This window comes from Paroedura picta, chromosome 7 (genome assembly GCF_049243985.1).
Source record: "Paroedura picta isolate Pp20150507F chromosome 7, Ppicta_v3.0, whole genome shotgun sequence".
In the NCBI taxonomy this organism is placed as follows: domain Eukaryota; kingdom Metazoa; phylum Chordata; class Lepidosauria; order Squamata; family Gekkonidae; genus Paroedura; species Paroedura picta.
This window is the reverse complement of record NC_135375.1, coordinates 35810424-35827674: the sequence shown is the minus strand read 5'-3', so window position 1 is coordinate 35827674 and position 17251 is coordinate 35810424. Positions and strand designations below refer to the sequence as shown.

At 40.4% G+C, this 17251-nt stretch overlaps 1 protein-coding gene across 3 annotated transcripts; it reads left to right on the top strand.

Moving 5' to 3' along the window:
- The first annotated feature begins 3 nt into the window (after positions 1-3).
- GTF2H2 (general transcription factor IIH subunit 2) lies at positions 4-15919 on the top strand. 3 transcript variants are annotated; one of them, XM_077347448.1, is made up of 16 exons: positions 4-151; positions 1546-1633; positions 1731-1808; positions 2927-2963; positions 3268-3354; positions 3755-3805; positions 5583-5637; positions 6241-6346; positions 7261-7351; positions 7545-7632; positions 9009-9116; positions 9530-9593; positions 10769-10872; positions 12782-12884; positions 14492-14531; positions 15519-15919. In XM_077347448.1, the coding sequence occupies exons 2-16, from the start codon at positions 1578-1580 to the stop codon at positions 15636-15638; spliced, it is 1188 nt and encodes a 395-aa protein (XP_077203563.1). In that variant the 5' UTR covers positions 4-151; positions 1546-1577; the 3' UTR covers positions 15639-15919. The 3 variants fall into 3 exon arrangements, with proteins under 3 accessions (XP_077203563.1, XP_077203562.1, XP_077203565.1); XM_077347447.1 differs by having other exon boundaries at positions 14-151; positions 1558-1633; XM_077347450.1 differs by lacking the exon at positions 4-151 and adding an exon at positions 158-671 and having other exon boundaries at positions 1558-1633.
- The last annotated feature ends 1332 nt before the right edge of the window (positions 15920-17251 follow it).

The following is a 17251-nucleotide window of genomic DNA, read 5'->3' as shown; positions in this document are numbered from 1 at the left end:
CCTTCCTAGAAGGAACCGAAGCTCGTGAGGGTTTCCTGCCCCGCTCTAGGCGGAGTGTTTGTGCCCTGGCTCCTTCGCTGCTGCCGAAAAGCAAGAGGGGCGTCAGGATCCCTGTCCCCGAGGCCGCTGACAGCCGGGAATCGCTCGGGAGGTAAAATGCCTTCCTCCCTACGGGCTCCCGGTCGGGGACAGAGAGCCTTCCCGTTGCCTGGCTTTGTCTTGCCTGTTAGGTTTCGCTTTTGGCCGTGTCGAAATGACGCTGTGAGCCAGTAGGAGCTCCAGGTTCAATGTTAGACCTTCACAAAGCCTGTCTGCACTTTTCAGCGCTTGAACCGCATCACTGATGCCCCCAGCTATGAATTAATTTATTTCCATGCTGTGATCTTGAATGTTCTGCGGGTGATGGAAAGTGTTGTTGGCGCTCGACATGCACACGTGTGGCTTTTTCATTGACTTTTACTGCAGGAAATGTTTGTAAAAAAGACACAACTTCCTAGACTTTTTGTACCCTGAAATGCCATCGTTAATTTCCCAAGGGTGTCACTATCCGTCGATGTATCAGCTAATGCGACTGCAGTGGAATTATCTATATGGGTTGAGCCAGCCAAAGTACGACCCTCCAACTGTGATGGGACATGAGTTTGTAGATCCTACATTAGCTACCTCAGCATGTACCTTCTTCCTTACTTTCTGTAACTCCATTGTGGCCACGGCATCAGATTGGCCTTAATGGAGCGCACCAGTTCCTACAAGACTGCCGGATTCCAATAGACCAGTTGCCAGATACTGTTGCAGTACAGTCCTCAGCAGAATTACATCCTGAAGGATTAGAACAGGGGCGCCTACCATGGTGCCCACCAAAACCTTTCCTGGTGTGCACCAGGTGGGTGGGGCTGTTGGCCATTGTAGATCTGCAGATTTTTAAAAAGGGATGTTTTGGTATCAGCTGCCACTACAGCACAAAGCTTTTCACAGTGTGACTGAAGATAACCTGCAGCAGCCATTTTATGGCTGGCTCCTCCTCCTGGGGCAGCTTATTTTGTAACATTCATTTTGTGGTTGCACTCACCACACTGTGTCAGAATTCCGAAGACACCCAAGAGAGATATAATGCTTTAGGATTGCACAATCATGGCTATTCTGTTTAGGTTCTAGATGAAAATATCTTGTTTGCAGAGTCCACTGTGACCCGATTTAAACATGATGTGAAGCATCACACCCATGGAATTTTTCATCTGAGCAACAGCATCTTGTTTAAACTGTGCTACTAATCATTCAAAAATTTAGGCATTCTTTATTAGTACAATGCTACTCCCTCTCAGACTAACTAGGTTCTTCCCTTGTGTAGCAATCACACAAATGCAAAGTTCTGTGTTGCCTTGCTGCATCATGTTTAATTCAGGCCTGAGATAAAGCGCCTGGAAGGATCAAGCCTTGAGTGAGTGTATTTGTTTTAGGTCATTATTTGTTGTGGCCTCAACATCAAGAAAACGTTTTACAGTGTTGTTTTAAACTAAACAAATCACAATCTTTACATTATGTAAGTTTCTTAAACAGGAAGGCCTGAGCACAGAGAAATGGATGATGAACCAGAAAGAACCAAACGGTGGGAAGGTGGTTATGAAAGAACATGGTATGCTTGCCTTTGCAGATTTCATTTAAAACAAAGTTTAAGAATTACAATCTGTGTATTGGATGTGTGAGCAAAACACAACTCTTTTTGCTTTTAGGGAAGTGCTTAAAGAAGATGAGTCTGGATCATTGAAAGCCACTATAGAAGATATCCTTTTTAAGGCCAAGAGGAAACGGTGGGTTCATAACTGCCCTTGTAAACAATTGAATCCAAAACAAATGATATTCTGAAGTCATTAGCATCCTAGTGTCATTCTACTAGGAGAAGTGGCAAAATATTCCAAATATAAGCCTTTAGAGATTTAAAATATTTTAGCCACTCGTATGTTATTATAGCCAATCAGATGACAGCAGTAAAGCTCTGTCATTCATAATATAGTCATGTTAAAATAAAACATTATTTTAAAATTCAATATAAACCATAGTTATAGTGTATATAAAAGAATAGTAATGTCAATGACTTGAGTATATGTGTCTCATGCCTTTGTTTAAATTTATTTTCATTGATTTATTAAAATATTTATATCCTGCCTTTCCTGATGGCTTGAGAAGACTTACAAATTATAATTAAAAGCATCACAATTTAGAACCGGCAGACTAAAATTCCTAATAATCCTTTCCCCATAAAATATACTTGCAATTTTGTACCTGATTAAATGCTCTGGCTACTGACATGGCCATGCAGCATTTTCTGCCTCCATAGGAGTTGCAACAGAAGAGGCACAAGCTCAGGTATTGGGACAACCTTAATTGGGACAACAGCCAGTACATTTTAGCTTGAGCACCATAGTTGAAGCATGGGTATATATGGTAGGAGACTGTCCTTTGGGGGTCCTAGACCATGAAGGTCCTTAAAGCTCTTAACTAGCAAATTGGATGCTGGCAGCCAGTGTAACTGTTTTAAGATGGACAAATTAGCTTTTGTTGCTTTGCCTCTGACAATAATTGGGTAGTCATGTTCTGAAGCTGTTGAAGTTTCTGGGTTGGGTTGTCTTCAATGGCAGCTGAACATAAACTACATAATAACAGTCCAACTGTGAGTTTGCAACAGCATGCATATATTGAACTCAAAGTTTTTAAGTAATGTGAATTAATTGAATGCTTCACTTATCTGTTACTGACTGGACCGGAACCTGTTTTACTTTCCAGACTTTGGCTAATATTTCTTTATGTTATATTTTCTTTTTATTTTCGGAAGCAAATACACATTTTTGGAGTTTCTCCTAGCTTTGCAGACTGCTTGCTGTGACATTTGCTAACCATTACCTCTGGACGTAATTATTTCTCCCTGCAGAATCTATGAACATCATGGACAAGTTCGACTGGGGATGGTAAGGCTTCTTTCCCCAATTTGTTCTAAAATTAATTTGGCTACCTTTGAACCTACTTGTACTACAGTGATACAAAGAAATGAGATAAGTCTGGATCAGAGGATGTTAAAGATAATGATGAGACATCTTATTTTTTTCTGGGATTGCAGATGGTTGTAAAAAAGACTCAGCTACACTACCACTCAATACATTTCTATGTTTTAGAGGCGGAGTGTTTTCTGCTATTTTTACTATGAAAATGTAATTTTTGTCCATAAAATTATTTTGGACTGCTACAAATGTCTTTTTAAAAATCTTTGTATAGATGCGCCACTTGTATGTAGTGGTTGATGGGTCAAGAACGATGGAAGACCAGGATTTAAAACCAAACAGGTTGACTTGCACCTTAAAGGTATTTATTTATTTTTTCATGATAATTCTAAATCAGTAGCAATGTTAGGCAGACCACAAGTATTTGAGCAAAATCGTCCAAGTTTAAAACCTGTGCTGAGCCATAAAGTTCATTGGAGGACTTCACTTTTAATTAAATATGTGGACTAACAAGTGAATTTTTGCAAGTAATATTGCTTACTTGTTTAGCATCAGTGGTCTCTTTAGGTCTTATAAATCCAGTGCTTAGATCAATCTTATATTTAGCTGCTATTTCCTGTACATGCTTAACAATGGCTGAGTTTTAAAAAACATTTTTTGAAGAATAGATTTAAAAATGATTGTATAAATATTAATAAAGCTGTTTCATAAAAAATAACTTCAGTGCTAATTGTTCTAATTTAACAATTATATTTCTGTAGCTCTTGGAATATTTTGTGGAAGAATACTTTGACCAAAATCCTATTAGTCAGGTAGGTATAGAATTCTCCCAGTATTTGTTTTTTTCTGACCACAATACTTTTTTTTCTTGAAACATGCTTCTTGTTTTGCTTACAGTGATAAAGATAAAAATGTATGCCTGATACTAGGACAGATCTTGCATAATTTATGTTGCTTCTGATGTCCACAGAACTGCAGAAGCTTAGGCTGACCATACGTACCCTTTTGAAGGGGACAGAACCCTTTTTCACATTTCCTGGTTGTCCCTTCATTTTAATAATGTCAATGTTGTCCCCTTTTAAATAAAAGTGATAGACCTGCTGTAGTGTTAGTTTTTGTTTTGCCATCTAGATTAAGTGTTGAGATAATGAAGGCTATGCTAGTTGTAAGACAAAATTGTGTCATGAAGTGTGAGAAGTTTTATAAGGTGTCGAAAGACCCAAATTTGCAAGGTTATTTCATTGGAGTACATTTATTTATTTTATTTATTTATTATATTTATATACCGCCCTCCCTGGAGGCTCAGGGCGGTTTACATTGAACTTATGAACCATAAATAAAACAATTTGCATTAATCATCAAACAATAATATTAACAACAGTGGTTATAACAGTTAATAATACAAGAAATAAAGTTGCAACAGTACACAATACAATATAACAGCACAACAGTGCAACAGTGCAATGGCACAACAGGTCCAGAGTGCTCTGGTGGAGTTCTGGGGTGTGAAGAGCAGGGACCCTTCATTCGCTGTTGGTTATGCCTAGTCTCAACCAAATACCTGGTGGAAGAGCTCCTTTTTGCAGGCCCTGCGGACTTCACTTTTAATTGTACATGGTACAATTGTGGTGAAAAACAGTTCCCCTCTACTATGTCTACCTAAATTTTTGTATGGATTCTGTCACTAAATAATAGTAAGCTCAATATGTTTATAAAACATTTTTATTGACTTACTTTCATGAGTACAAAATATTTAACCCCCATCCCATTTTTCCCATCCCAATATCCCCTTTTTTATCAAGGAAATAGGGTCAGCCTACAGAGGCTGCACTGAAGTTCTTAACTATTGGATATCCTGTGTTTCCCTGTTTCCACCATTTTTTGCTTTTGCCTGACATCCCTTTCTTTCATGCTGGTCTTTGCTGCTATAGGAAAGATAAACTAGTCTTTTTTTTTTACAAAATGAAAGTAGAGATTCTAGCATTTGTGATACAGAACTAGATACTTCTGTTCTAACATAATGAATAACCGTCTAATCTAACGATACTAGCAGCCTTGGGCCAAGTGAAGAAGAAAGGTGGTTAATAAATGTTTTTAAAAAATAAACTGCTAAATTTTTCAGTTTCCCCCTCCTCAGAAACCTCATTTTGTTTTACTCCATCTAGTGTACAGCTGCAGCAATTGGGGAGATATAGCCCCCATTAAAATATCTTCTATGCCACTCTGCTGCACCTGAGTTGTTACTATTGTTGTTTACTGTTTGTTTTGCTCATGCTGTCTTGAGTGACATATATGGGGTTAGCCCTCATAGGCTTTATGAAGCCTTCCTAGAGGCTGTTAGTGGTATGAGCTACTTTATCCACCATGGAACCTTACATGGTGAGCCTATTTCATTCCAGCCAGTCGGATGAAGGCTACTTCCATACCAACTGTTTGAAAATGAAATAGACAACATTCACTCAGTTGTTTTGGAGAGTCCAAATGGTTTGTTTCTAAATTTTTGGATTCTATTGTTTTCCATCTTTGCATAACTCCTGTGAGACTTTATTATGCTACAAAGCCTATTAACAGCTGGGCTCTTTGTTGCAGGTTGGCATTATTGTAACAAAAGGGAAAAGAGCTGAAAAACTCACTGAACTTTCAGGTATGATTAATGCATTTCTTTTATACTAAACAAAGATCAGTGATATTTCATCTTTCTGTTTGGACCATCATATGTTTGGCCTTTTTGGTCATTAATATTACTTAGCTCCTAAATACATTATTATTCTGTTGGTTTTTATATCCCACTTTTGATTACTCAAAAGAGTCTCAAAAGGGCTTACAATCACCTTCCCTTCTTTTCCCCGCAGCAGTCACCCTGTGAAGTAGGTGAGGCTGAGAGAGTTCTGGCAGAACTGTTCTGTGAGAACAGCTCTATAAAAGACTGTAACTAGGCCTTAATTTTGGTCTAAATGACCATAAATAAATATTGATTGATTGATTGATTGACTGGAACTAGCCCAAGGTCACCCAGCTGGCTGCAAATGGAGGATCGGGGAATCAAACCCGGCTCTCTAGATTAGGAACCGTTGTTCTTAACCACAATACCACACTGGCTCTATATATCTTTCCTTTCAGTATATGACTTCTGTTTGCTCTGTAGGTAGAGGATGAACAGTATGACATTCCTACCTTCAGTTGCATGCAAACAACATTTCAGAGGATTATGGATTAATTTATAGGGATGGATACCTTTTTCTTACAGGGAATCCAAGAAAACACATAGCTGCCCTGAAGAAAGCTGTAGGCATTTCCTGTCATGGAGAACCATCACTATACAATGCCCTAAGTCTAGCCACACAGACATTAAAGTGAGTATCCAGAGTTTATTTAAACTTTTTACAAGGACAGAAATGGAAATTAATTCTGATAATAATTATGACTAATGAACAATAAAACGATGAAACCCCCCCATCATCTGCCTTGGCTTTTTTGCCAGCTTTAATTTAAGTTGTTCTGTGTTTAAATAATGTCATACTGCTAAAAGTGTCACAGCATTAAGCACAAGCAATTCTATGCTTTGTGTCCAATTTCTTATATGTGCATTGGGATGGGTGGGGGAAGATCTCCTTTTCTGCATAAAAGGGAGTTAGCCTTAATCTACAAGGGGCCAAGCCCATTGCATTCAGGAGCACAATGGGCACTAGATTGGGTGGGTGGGAAGGAAGAACTCTATGGATGACCTCTCCTTCCCCTCCCCCCCAAGACCTGAAAAGGCTGCAGGCTGGAGGCCACCCAGGAAGGGACCTCACTGGCAAGGAAGTGGAAGAAGGAGGGGGTGGTCAGGGGTAAGGGACAGAAGGTGATTGGCTGGCTGCTAGACAGACAGGTAAGCTACTTGGAGGAGGGAGCACTCGGATAGGATAGCTAACTTGAGTGGGTGTTAAGTGCTGAGTGGTACTTAAGACTTACCAGAAATATATTATATTATATTATATTATATTATATTATATTATATAAAGCCTTCAAGGCCTTACCAGAAATATATTATATGGAGCAGATAAACTCCCACACCTCATCAATTGAAAACTGAGAAGTCTCTGACTTGGATTTGACTGTACCTGATTTTCTAACAAATGTAACTTTTATGCTTTTACACAGTTTTATTCTATTTTATTGTTTACAGTCTTGTCTCTCATATTTTGTAAAGGCCTATGGCTATATACAAATACATTTTACTGCTACTACCAAGAAGTGTATCTGAATACTTTCTTACTCTCTGCAGGCACATGCCAGGACATACAAGCAGAGAGGTTTTGGTAATATTCAGCAGTCTAACAACATGTGATCCTTCTAATATATATGATCTAATTAAGGTACAGAAGTTTAAAATGATTTTGCTTATCTAAACATTCCAAAAAATTGCAAGGTCTTTCTTGATCCTGGGCGGGGGATAAACACACAGGGAGCTGCTTGGTAGGGGTGAATATTTGTCACAGGAGCCTGAATTCTTTGTGTAACAGTTTTTTAATCTGTCAATGTATGTTTTCTCTTTCTTTCTTTTTAAAGTGTTTAAAAGCAGTCAAAATCAGAGTGTCTGTCATAGGCCTTTCTGCTGAAGTTCGAGTTTGCACTGTTCTTGCTCGGGAGACTGGTGGTATGTATGTTTATAACAATAAGAAAAAGAGGGCTCCAGAGAACCATAAGCCAAGCTGCACACAGGAAGAGCTCTCTTGACTTCCTCTTCTACTGGTGCTCCTTTTGTTTTCTAAGGACTAGGGGACTTCCAGAAATTATATGGGATGTGGGAAGTTACAGCTGGAGTGGAAGGAATGTGCCAGCTCCATGTCTCTGCACATAAACAAATGCTTACACATGCAAAAATAGGATGACCTAGTTTCCTAAATTTGCAGATGTTATATTTTTCATTTCCCTGTGATTTTTACATTTCTGATTGGAAGTCATGTTGCAAAGTTGCTTAACTGGGTAGTTGCTTATTTAAAGTAATTGGTATAATATATAATTTGTTCTCATTGAAATAAAGTAATTCCAAAATTGAGAACATTTTTTTTTTAATTACATATGCACCAAAAGTTAAACTTTATTTACAGCTTGTACATTTTGACAATGGAAAATGGTTGCAAGAAGCAGATGACAACATACTTATGTAACGTAAAAGGAGTAAAAGAAACTGTGCAAATTGTTTCAATCAAAAGTATTGATCATTATACATAGTCCATATACTTATACTTACTGAGAGGAGAGCGGCAAGAATGATCTGGGGCCTGGAGACCAAGCCCTATGAGGAAAGGCTGAGGAGCTTGGGAATGTTCAGCCTGGAGAAAAGGAGGTTGAGAGGGGACATGATTGTTCTCCTTAAATATCTGAAAGGTTGTCACTTAGAGGAAGGCAGGGAGCAGTTCCTGTTGGCAGCAGAGGCTGGGACCTGGAATCATGGGTATAAACTAAGTGGAGAACGATAATGGCTAGATATTGGGAATTTCCCCCCCACAATCAGAGTAGTTCAGCAGTGGAATCAACTGCCTAAGGAGGTGGTGAGCTCCCCCTCACTGGCAGTCTTCAATCAGCAGCTGAACAGGTACTTACCATGGATAATTTAGGCTGATCCTGCATTGAGCAGGGAGTTGGACTAGAGAGCCTAGACCGGCCCCTTCCATCTCCACAATTCTAGCACAAATGGTTCTATTGAAGGTCATCAAAATTATTCTTTACTTCAAAATCATAAGCTTCTCCGATTACATATTAACAAGTATTTCAATTGTTAACATATTCTCAGTCTGTCACAGTAGTTTACCAACAAAAAGTTTTAATAGCTTTTTTGACTAAACACCCCTGTGTTGATAATTTGTGCCTTAATAGAAGAAGAAAAGTCACTTGCTTTTGTCAGCTTTTCCCTAGGCCACCTGAGGCAACGGTTACTTGCCAAAAGAGGCATGCGTGTCTCTATGTGTCAAGTTGCTCTTAGCATACCTCTCTGTCAGCTAAGCCTTTTTATTCTTTTGTGTGCGGCAGGAACCTATCATGTAATTTTAGATGAAAGTCATTACAGGGAACTCCTGATGCAGCATGTCAGCCCACCACCAGCCTGTTCAAGTTCTGAAAGTTCCCTTATTCGAATGGGTGAGAAATACATTTTATATTCCAACTATTTTGCATTTGAATGAGCCTGGCAGCACTGGACAATCTATGTGTTGAGCGGCAGACATCTGGCAGAGGTTTGAAGAAGTAGGCCAAAATTTTGCTGCAGGCCAAAATTATCCTTGAAATGCTGCTCCTCAGTTACAGGAGACCCCCAAAAGCAAAATGAGGAGCAAGTTGGATGTTTGCAGTGAAGGAGCAGAATTGGAAGCCAACCTCCCCTCCTCCTCCTGGCAAAACTGCATCCAGCTCATTATAAAGCAAAGACTATTGAAATACTGTGTACTAATTTATCACTCACAGCTTCTTGAAAAGTAAAAGATGTTAATTTTCATCTGCGAATGCAGAAACAGAAGCTTTGTGACGACTTGGTTTCTTTCTCTTTTCGTCCTCAGGCTTTCCTCAGCACACTATTGCGTCTCTTAGTGATCTTGATGCAAAACCGTCATTTAGCATGGCGTGAGTAAAATGGGATAGATGGTACTTGAGTCACAGTCCCAAAAAGATATGCAGGAGCATTGGGAAGCATATATGCATGCAGCCAGATCTTTCTTTGGAGTCTCTTTTTTTAACTGTCAAGTTATTTGTCTGTTCAGTTGCTGGGGCGGCCAAATTGAAAACTTCAAATCTTCGGCTTTGCCTGAGTTGTCTCTCCACAGGCCTATTGTTTAAAGATTCTGCCTCAGTGCTGCTGTTGCAAAATTATAAATCTTGAGATTATGTTTTAGAAATCCCAGAGACATTGCTTCACACATTGCTTCTCCAAGGTTCCCTGATTCACCATAACAAACAGCCATATATGGTACTATCTCTACCACAAGGCCAACTAACGGCAGGTGGCAGATTTTGAGAGGCAGAACCCATTGCCACCCTCCACCGGAGAGCGTATCGTTCTCCTTGTGTTCTCTTCCCTCAAGTCCTCTTTCAGATTGGTGCGGCAATCTGATTATACTTGCAAGTTTCTTTCCTTGCAGTAGAGTTTGGCCATAATTTTGGTTGCTGTAGTCACGAAGATGATGGCCAACTCTTTATTAAACTCCTCAGTGGGATCTAAAGCAGCTTGCAGTATTAAAACTAGCTAAAATCTCATTCTTACTGACTTAAGTGGAAGAACTGATAATTCTTGGTCTGATGATGCACATAGCAGTGGAAAGGGGTCCTGCAGTTGTGCGGTTCCTGGGCCCTGAAGGACTCTATTTAAAACAAGCCACTTAAATGAATTGGCACACAATAAAGTGATCTTAAACTGTCAGCAATCTAGCAGCTGCATTCTGCACCAATTATAGCTTCCATTTTCCCCTTTAAGTGCAGCTCCACATAGAGCACAATACAGTAGCCCCTTGTTGAGATTATCATAGCACGGATCTTGCAAAACAAAGGAATCTTATGAGTTCAGGACACCCTAAAATGCATATGTGGCTCCCTGAGCTGACTTTAATGAGGGCTGAGAGAGAAAGGACAAGAAGCATTATCTGTTTGGGTGGAGGCAGTAGTAGAAGCATGGGGAGGGGGGGGGCAGTGAGAGGCCCCAGGCAGCAAAATGTGTTGAAATAGTGCTGCATGTGCTAATAGTTTTGCATGTGCTAAATATTTCTGTTCAACATATTTCAGAAAACTCTCTTGTTCTTTTATAGGCACCTGGAAAACAGCAATGAACCAGGCCTTACATTGGGAGGGTATTTCTGCCCGCAGTGTAGAGCCAAATACTGTGAGCTTCCTGTGGAGTGCAAAGTTTGTAGTAAGTATCAGCATATGTATTTGTATTGACTAACAAAATACTATTCATTCTGGAGCTGTAGGAATAGAAAAATAGGCCATAGCCTATTGGAGAAATAAATTTTATAAGTATTTTTATGCTTCTGGCTAATGACCTATGTATTAGCAGTGTACTTGAGCATAGTGAGGCCTATGCAGTTGGTTGGTTTTATTATGCCCAAGGACGGTAGTTTATTTCCTGTTGCAGCTCTGGTTTCCCAGGCCAGAGTATCTGTTTGGATCATTTGGAGTATCTGTTTGAATCATCAGATGTAATCAAAATATGGTGAAGACTAGGGGCCAAACCTGTTGCATTCAGGAATACAACGGGCGCTAGATTGAGGGATGGGGTGGAAGAACTCTGTGGATGGCCCCTCCCTCCTCCCAGGACCTGAAAAGGCAGCAAACCTAAAGGAAGTCCCAAGTCTGAAGAAAAATCTTTTTAAAAGAACAGGGGGATGAAACTTAACTTAAACGTGGAGGTTTAAGAAAGAATGCCCACTGAACGCGGTGGCCTTTCCGAATGTGCTAGGCAGCTATATAGCTGAGCCTTCCATGTCTTGGTTTCTCTAAAGCAGGGGTCCCCAACCTTTTTGAGCCTGCAGGCACTATTGGAATTCTGACACAACATGGTGGACACTGCCATAAAATCACTGCTGCAGGAGTTGGAACCAGCTACGAAGTCATTTTATCAGCTTATCTTCAGCCACACCCTGAAGATCCTTGCGATATGGCGTCAACTGTTGCCAAAGCAATGGTATTGAAAATCTACAAAAGTCCTGCCTGGCCCCACCCACTTCCTAAAAACCCTTGGCAGGTGCCATGGCATCCTGAGGCACCACATTGCTGTAAAGTGAGGGGGGGGCATACTTGGAGGTCAGAACTGCCCTGGTGTCCCTCCCCCACCCTGTCATGACCCTTGATGGAGGACTCATTGTGGCAAAGAACCCAGTGGTTACCTGGTGGGTGGCTGACTGGCTAGGTGGAATGAAGAGAAGGAAGAAGGAAAAAAGGAGAGGTCACAGAGGCTACTAGGAAAGGGAAGGAGGAAATAATAAGGGAGAGGGAAATGGTATGCCTCTCACAAGTCCCTGTATGCATCATCTGCTTGTTGACCATTAGTATATGTACCCTGTGGCATATAATTTGTTCTAAAACTTAAAATCTCAATTTAAGCTTGCAAGTTGTTTACAAATGTCATCTGTGTACCATGTTGCAGCATTTTAGTATCAGCCATCCTCAGTGGTTACAAGCAAATTCCACTTAACAATAATTTATGTTGTGTTGATGCTGAGAACCTAGACTGTAACCCATATACTGTTGTTCTTTAGTTTTAGAATGGAGTTAGAGAATAAATGATTACCCCTTTCTTGGCTGTTTTGCCAGGTCACATGACAGAAGATCTGGTTGCCATGTTTCTTTGCTACTACTAGATTGGCTGTTTTAAAAAGTGAAAGCATAAGAAAAGCCCTGCAGAATCAGATCAGTGGTCCAGCTAATCTACTGTCCTGTTTAATCTTGTGGCCAACCAGTTGCCCTGGAGTCCAACAAGCAGGGCATAGAGGCTGGGATGTTTCCCTGATGTTGCCTCTTAGCACAGATATCCAGCAGTCTACTGCCTCTGATTAGGGAGGTTCCCCTTAGTCACCATGAGACTAGATCTTGGTTATTAAAGAAGTTCTGTTTATTTACAGTACATGTTTTAATGATATAAATTAATAGTGGATTGTATTGCAGAGCTGAATGCAGTCCATTCCAAATAGCTTTTTTGGGAGAATGGGGATATAAATGTGGTGTCAGTAATACAGATGAATATACAAAAACTGCCTTATTTAAAAAAAAAACAATTAGAATTATTCTTCAAGTATAATTCATTGGTTAACTTTTGTTAGGTCTTACACTGGTATCTGCACCTCACCTGGCTCGATCTTATCATCACCTATTTCCTTTGGATGCCTTTCAGGAAGTCCCAGTAGAACTGTATAAAGGAGAACGGTATGTAAAGTTGCTTGGTGCAAGCAATGTAATTTACAGGTATCCCCCCCCCCCCTCAGTAAAATTGTAATTCAATAAACTGACCCTTTCATGCACAAGGTCCCCTCTCTCAGTCACATAGTTAGGTAGACCAATCCCATTTAATCATCCCCCCTTGCTCAAGACAGTGCATGGAGTTCTTGGGGATTAGGACCCAACTGTCACGTTTACTTCTATCTGAATACCTTTTGAATACCTTTTAAAAGACTGAGATCTTTGTGTGTGTGCCCCACAGAGTTAAACAAACAAGGAGTTAATTGTTATTTATACAGTTTGAACACAACATTGGATTGATTCTAGTAGGGATTACAAATTTCTTTACAGCTTAATTTTTGCACCCTAGCTGTATTCAGGCATGCAGGACTCCTTGGTATAAGTTGACTTTTATTCAGTCAATAGCAGGTTGATGTTACTATCTTAAGCTGCTGCTTCTACCTCTAGTCAACTCTGATTCCAACCAGGCCCGGTTTAAGGATTTGCAGGCCTTTAGCATCAGAGCCAGTTTAAGGATTTATGGGGCCCTAGCAGAGCACAACTGGCACTGTAACTTGTGCTGCATAAGTAACAGTGGGGCACCCTTCCGAGGGTTGGAACTTTGGCAGCAACTGACAGGTTCTCTTTGCTGAAGACATTTCTCTAGCCTTGGTGGGATGCATAAGCGCTATTCTCAGTGAGCAGTAAGCATGCTCAGGTACTAACAGAGCAAGTGTATTGCCCTTTTTTCTTTCTTGCACTCTGCAAGCAGCATAAGCGTGAAGACTCCCTCACAGTCACATTGTGAAGGCCCCTTAACCATACAGCACCGCAGGGCCCATAGCACATGCCCTATAATACTTCTGATCTCACTCCCTCAATGGCTGTTTAGTTGTCCCCCTCCCCAACGTTCCATCAGCTCCATTGGCCACTCTAAGGCAGGGGTAGTCAACCTGTGGTCCTCCAGATGTTCATGGACTACAATTCCCATGAGCCCCTGCCAGTGTTTGCTGGTAGGGGCTCATGGGAATTGTAGTTCATGAACATCTGGAGGACCACAGGTTGACTACGCCTGCTCTAAGGGATAAGCAAAAACTAACCTGTCAATCACAATTGGTGGGCACAGAACTAGGGTGGCAAACTAGAACATGTAGCTATTGATGCTTTGTTGTAGCATCTGAATTTGCATTCAGCAGTTCCCCAAGCAGCACTGACTCTCACAGCAGCCTCGCCTCAGAGCAGATTGTGTAGTGAGGAAGCTTTGCTCACTGGGAGGCAGGAAAGAAGGTTGTAAGTACACAAACCAGGTTTCAAAACTACAACTTGTTAGTAAAATGTGGTAAACTAACCAGAATGTGTTGTACAAACCATGATTAAAACACAGCATGTTTAAACATTTCATCCTTCAGAGACGTCACCCATTACTCTTGAAACATGTTTCTGATATTTGAGAAGCTAATTGTGATTATCCAGTATCTTGCAACAAGAAAAGCAGCTGCTGTGTAGATATTTAGACATGCTAAATTTGCCAAAAAGGTGCAGTAGATGTTTACTTGTTTTCCTAAGTGAGTTGGTAAATGTTCTCTTTTCAATAGCCATTGTCAAGGTTGCCAAGGTGAAATCAAGGACCAGCATGTAAGTATTTAATATGCATCATACAAATTGCATTGTTCTGGCCTTCCCTTAAAATAAGTCATCTTTAGGAAGTATTTCTTTTCAAATACTTTTATCAGTTTTTTTAATTGAGACCTCATGATTTAGTAATGGTAACATGCAAGTATGCAAATAGTTAAATTGGATAAAAGTTAGATGAACAAAAAGCTCCTCAATTTTCCATCATCTTTTAAAATTAAATGGACCTTGTTCCTTCATAGGTTTTCATATGTCTTAAGGTAGTTCCACAACAGATAGAGAGCTGATATTTGATGCATGTGCAAACAAAATAACTCTGTGGACTGGAAGAGTCTGAATGTGGGGCAGTTTGCACCTAATGATGGACACATACATTGTACCAGGTTGAAAGCCATCTTCCACTAGAAGAAAAAATGTGTCCGCTTTCCCTTCACACTGTTGTCTCCCAGTGCACACATCCCTAAGAAATTTCTAGCCTCCCAGGAGCAGCAGAGAACTGCGGTAGGAAAGGGGATGGAGGGGGAAGAGCCCCTTAGCCAACAAAGCTCTTCTCTTGCTCTTTCGGATGAAGCCTGTGTAGAATTTACCTGACTCTTCAGCAGGGAGTCAGTCACACTTAAGACGTGTTACAGAATGCAGGTATGTGGGAGTTCTCCCTTCCTCTCCTGAGAGTCACAGAAGGAAGAGAGGAACATGTTTACGCCTGCAAAGTAAAAGTAATATTTAGTGTAAACGCTTTGAAAACTTTGATTAAGGTTTGTCACAAACTCTTAACTGCTGTTTTCTTTTTGTAATAAACACTGATATATACTAACTGCCACTCCCCAGAGCCTTCCGGGAGAGCAGTATATAAATATAATAAATAAATGACACAGGACTGCAAAATCAATAGTACTACAAAGGCACCTAATGGCACAAGAGTTTACAGTTTCTCAGTATAATTGTCGTTTTGTGCTGTAACCCTTTTATATTTTAAATCTGTCCCCTCAGCTCTACATCTGTAAAGCCTGCCAGAACGTATTTTGCGTGGAATGTGACCTTTTTGCTCATGATACTCTGCACTGCTGTCCGGGCTGCATTCACAGGCATCCTGTTCCTCCCTGTCTATGATACCACTCCTTACTAGACTGTACTTGTTACATTCCTGTGCAGAGTCTACCTTGTCTATTGAGAAAATGTATTTGTCAACATGCCCTAAAGATAAGAATAACTTATTTATCCTTGTGGAAATGAATATTTTATTTTCTCACCAGCTTTGTAATGCACACATATGGCCTCATTTATTTGATATTTGCAACATGTTTTTTTTAAGTATTTAACTTTTTTGGCATTATTCTGAATAATGTGCCTGTCTGTATTTCTGAAAGTCATAAAATGGGTGTCTACTAAAATGGCTTCTTTTTTCATGGTTCTTAAAAAAGAGCTGGGTTTTTATACCATTTTTCACTCACTAGTTGTATTTCCTGCATAGTGCAGGGAGTTGGACTAGATGATCTTGGAGGCCCCTTCCGGCAAAGAACTCCCAAAAGCTTACAAGCATTTTCCCTTCCTCTCTCCACAAGAGATACCCTGTGAAGTAGGTGGAGCTCTGCAAGAATAGCTCAGTGAACTATGACTAGCCCAAGGTGGCTGTATGTGGAAGAGTGGGGAATCAAACCCAGGTTTCCAGAGTAGAGTCTGCCAGTCTTAACCATTACATCATGCTGACTCTCTATACAGCTAGTTTCTCTATGCCTATTGTCACTGTCAAGCCTTGCAGTAAGACAATTTTTTTGTGGTATCATTACTAGTATTGCAACAACAAACATTTAGCTGTAAAAATCACCTTTTCCAGTTATTGTGCTTTGCCTTAATGAAAAACTGGTCATCTTGAGGGAGGTTATTTGGAGGAAATGATGAAAAGGTGAAATGTTCACTGCGCTGAGCCAATCTGAAAAATCCTAAAATTTACCCAGACTGTAGCAGGGAAGCTACCAAGAGAAGCTCAGAGGTCTGAGGGCATAGTCATTTGCTCAACTGCATGCTGAAGGAGCTCCAGGGAAACACTGGTAAATTCTGACAATAAGAATCTTAGCCACAACTCTTGAACAATAACCCTGGATCCAGCTGTATTTTGAGGCTGAAAACCTTGTGAGAGGACAAAGCAAAAAGAGGGCAGCAGCTCTCATTTTTGCAATGACTAATGAGTGCTACGTGTGATACAATATTAATTATTAATTATTTATTTATTATTATTATTCAATTTATTTCCCGCCATTTCCGAAGCCGGCTCGTGGCGGGTTACAATGTCAATTAAAAACCATGACATAAAAACACAGAACATGGCGGACCCCCCCCTCCATCCCCACTACTGGAGGTGCGAGGAAGGCGGTCCAGATGACTCAGTCTACTATTCACACTCAGGGGGAGGCCATTGATCTTCCTCGCCATCCCCAGCCTCAACCATGGACCTGGTGAAAGAGCTCCATTTTGCAGGCCCTGCGGAATGCTGAAAGTTCCCGCAGGTGAAATCACTTTTTATGCTGTCAGGGGCTGCTTTTTCACACAGGATTTTGCACATTTCAGTCACTCAGCTCATGTGTTTTTAAATGTTTCCATCCTCTATTTGTCACAGACTATTAAAATCTTGTTGCCTCCATTTTGAAAACCCTGCTTTGTTAAGCCTGTAAAAATCCTAATGTTTCTGCTATCAAACACAAGTAACATCTTGTGTCTGAAGGGAA

Coding starts and splice junctions, on each gene's coding strand:
- GTF2H2 (XM_077347448.1), top strand. CDS start 1,578: ATGGATGATGAACCAGAAAGAACCAAACGGTGGGAAGGTGGTTATGAA. Junction 1,634..1,730: donor GGTGGTTATGAAAGAACATG/GTATGCTTGCCT, acceptor TTTTGCTTTTAG/GGAAGTGCTTAAAGAAGATG. Junction 9,594..10,768: donor AAACCGTCATTTAGCATGGC/GTGAGTAAAATG, acceptor GTTCTTTTATAG/GCACCTGGAAAACAGCAATG.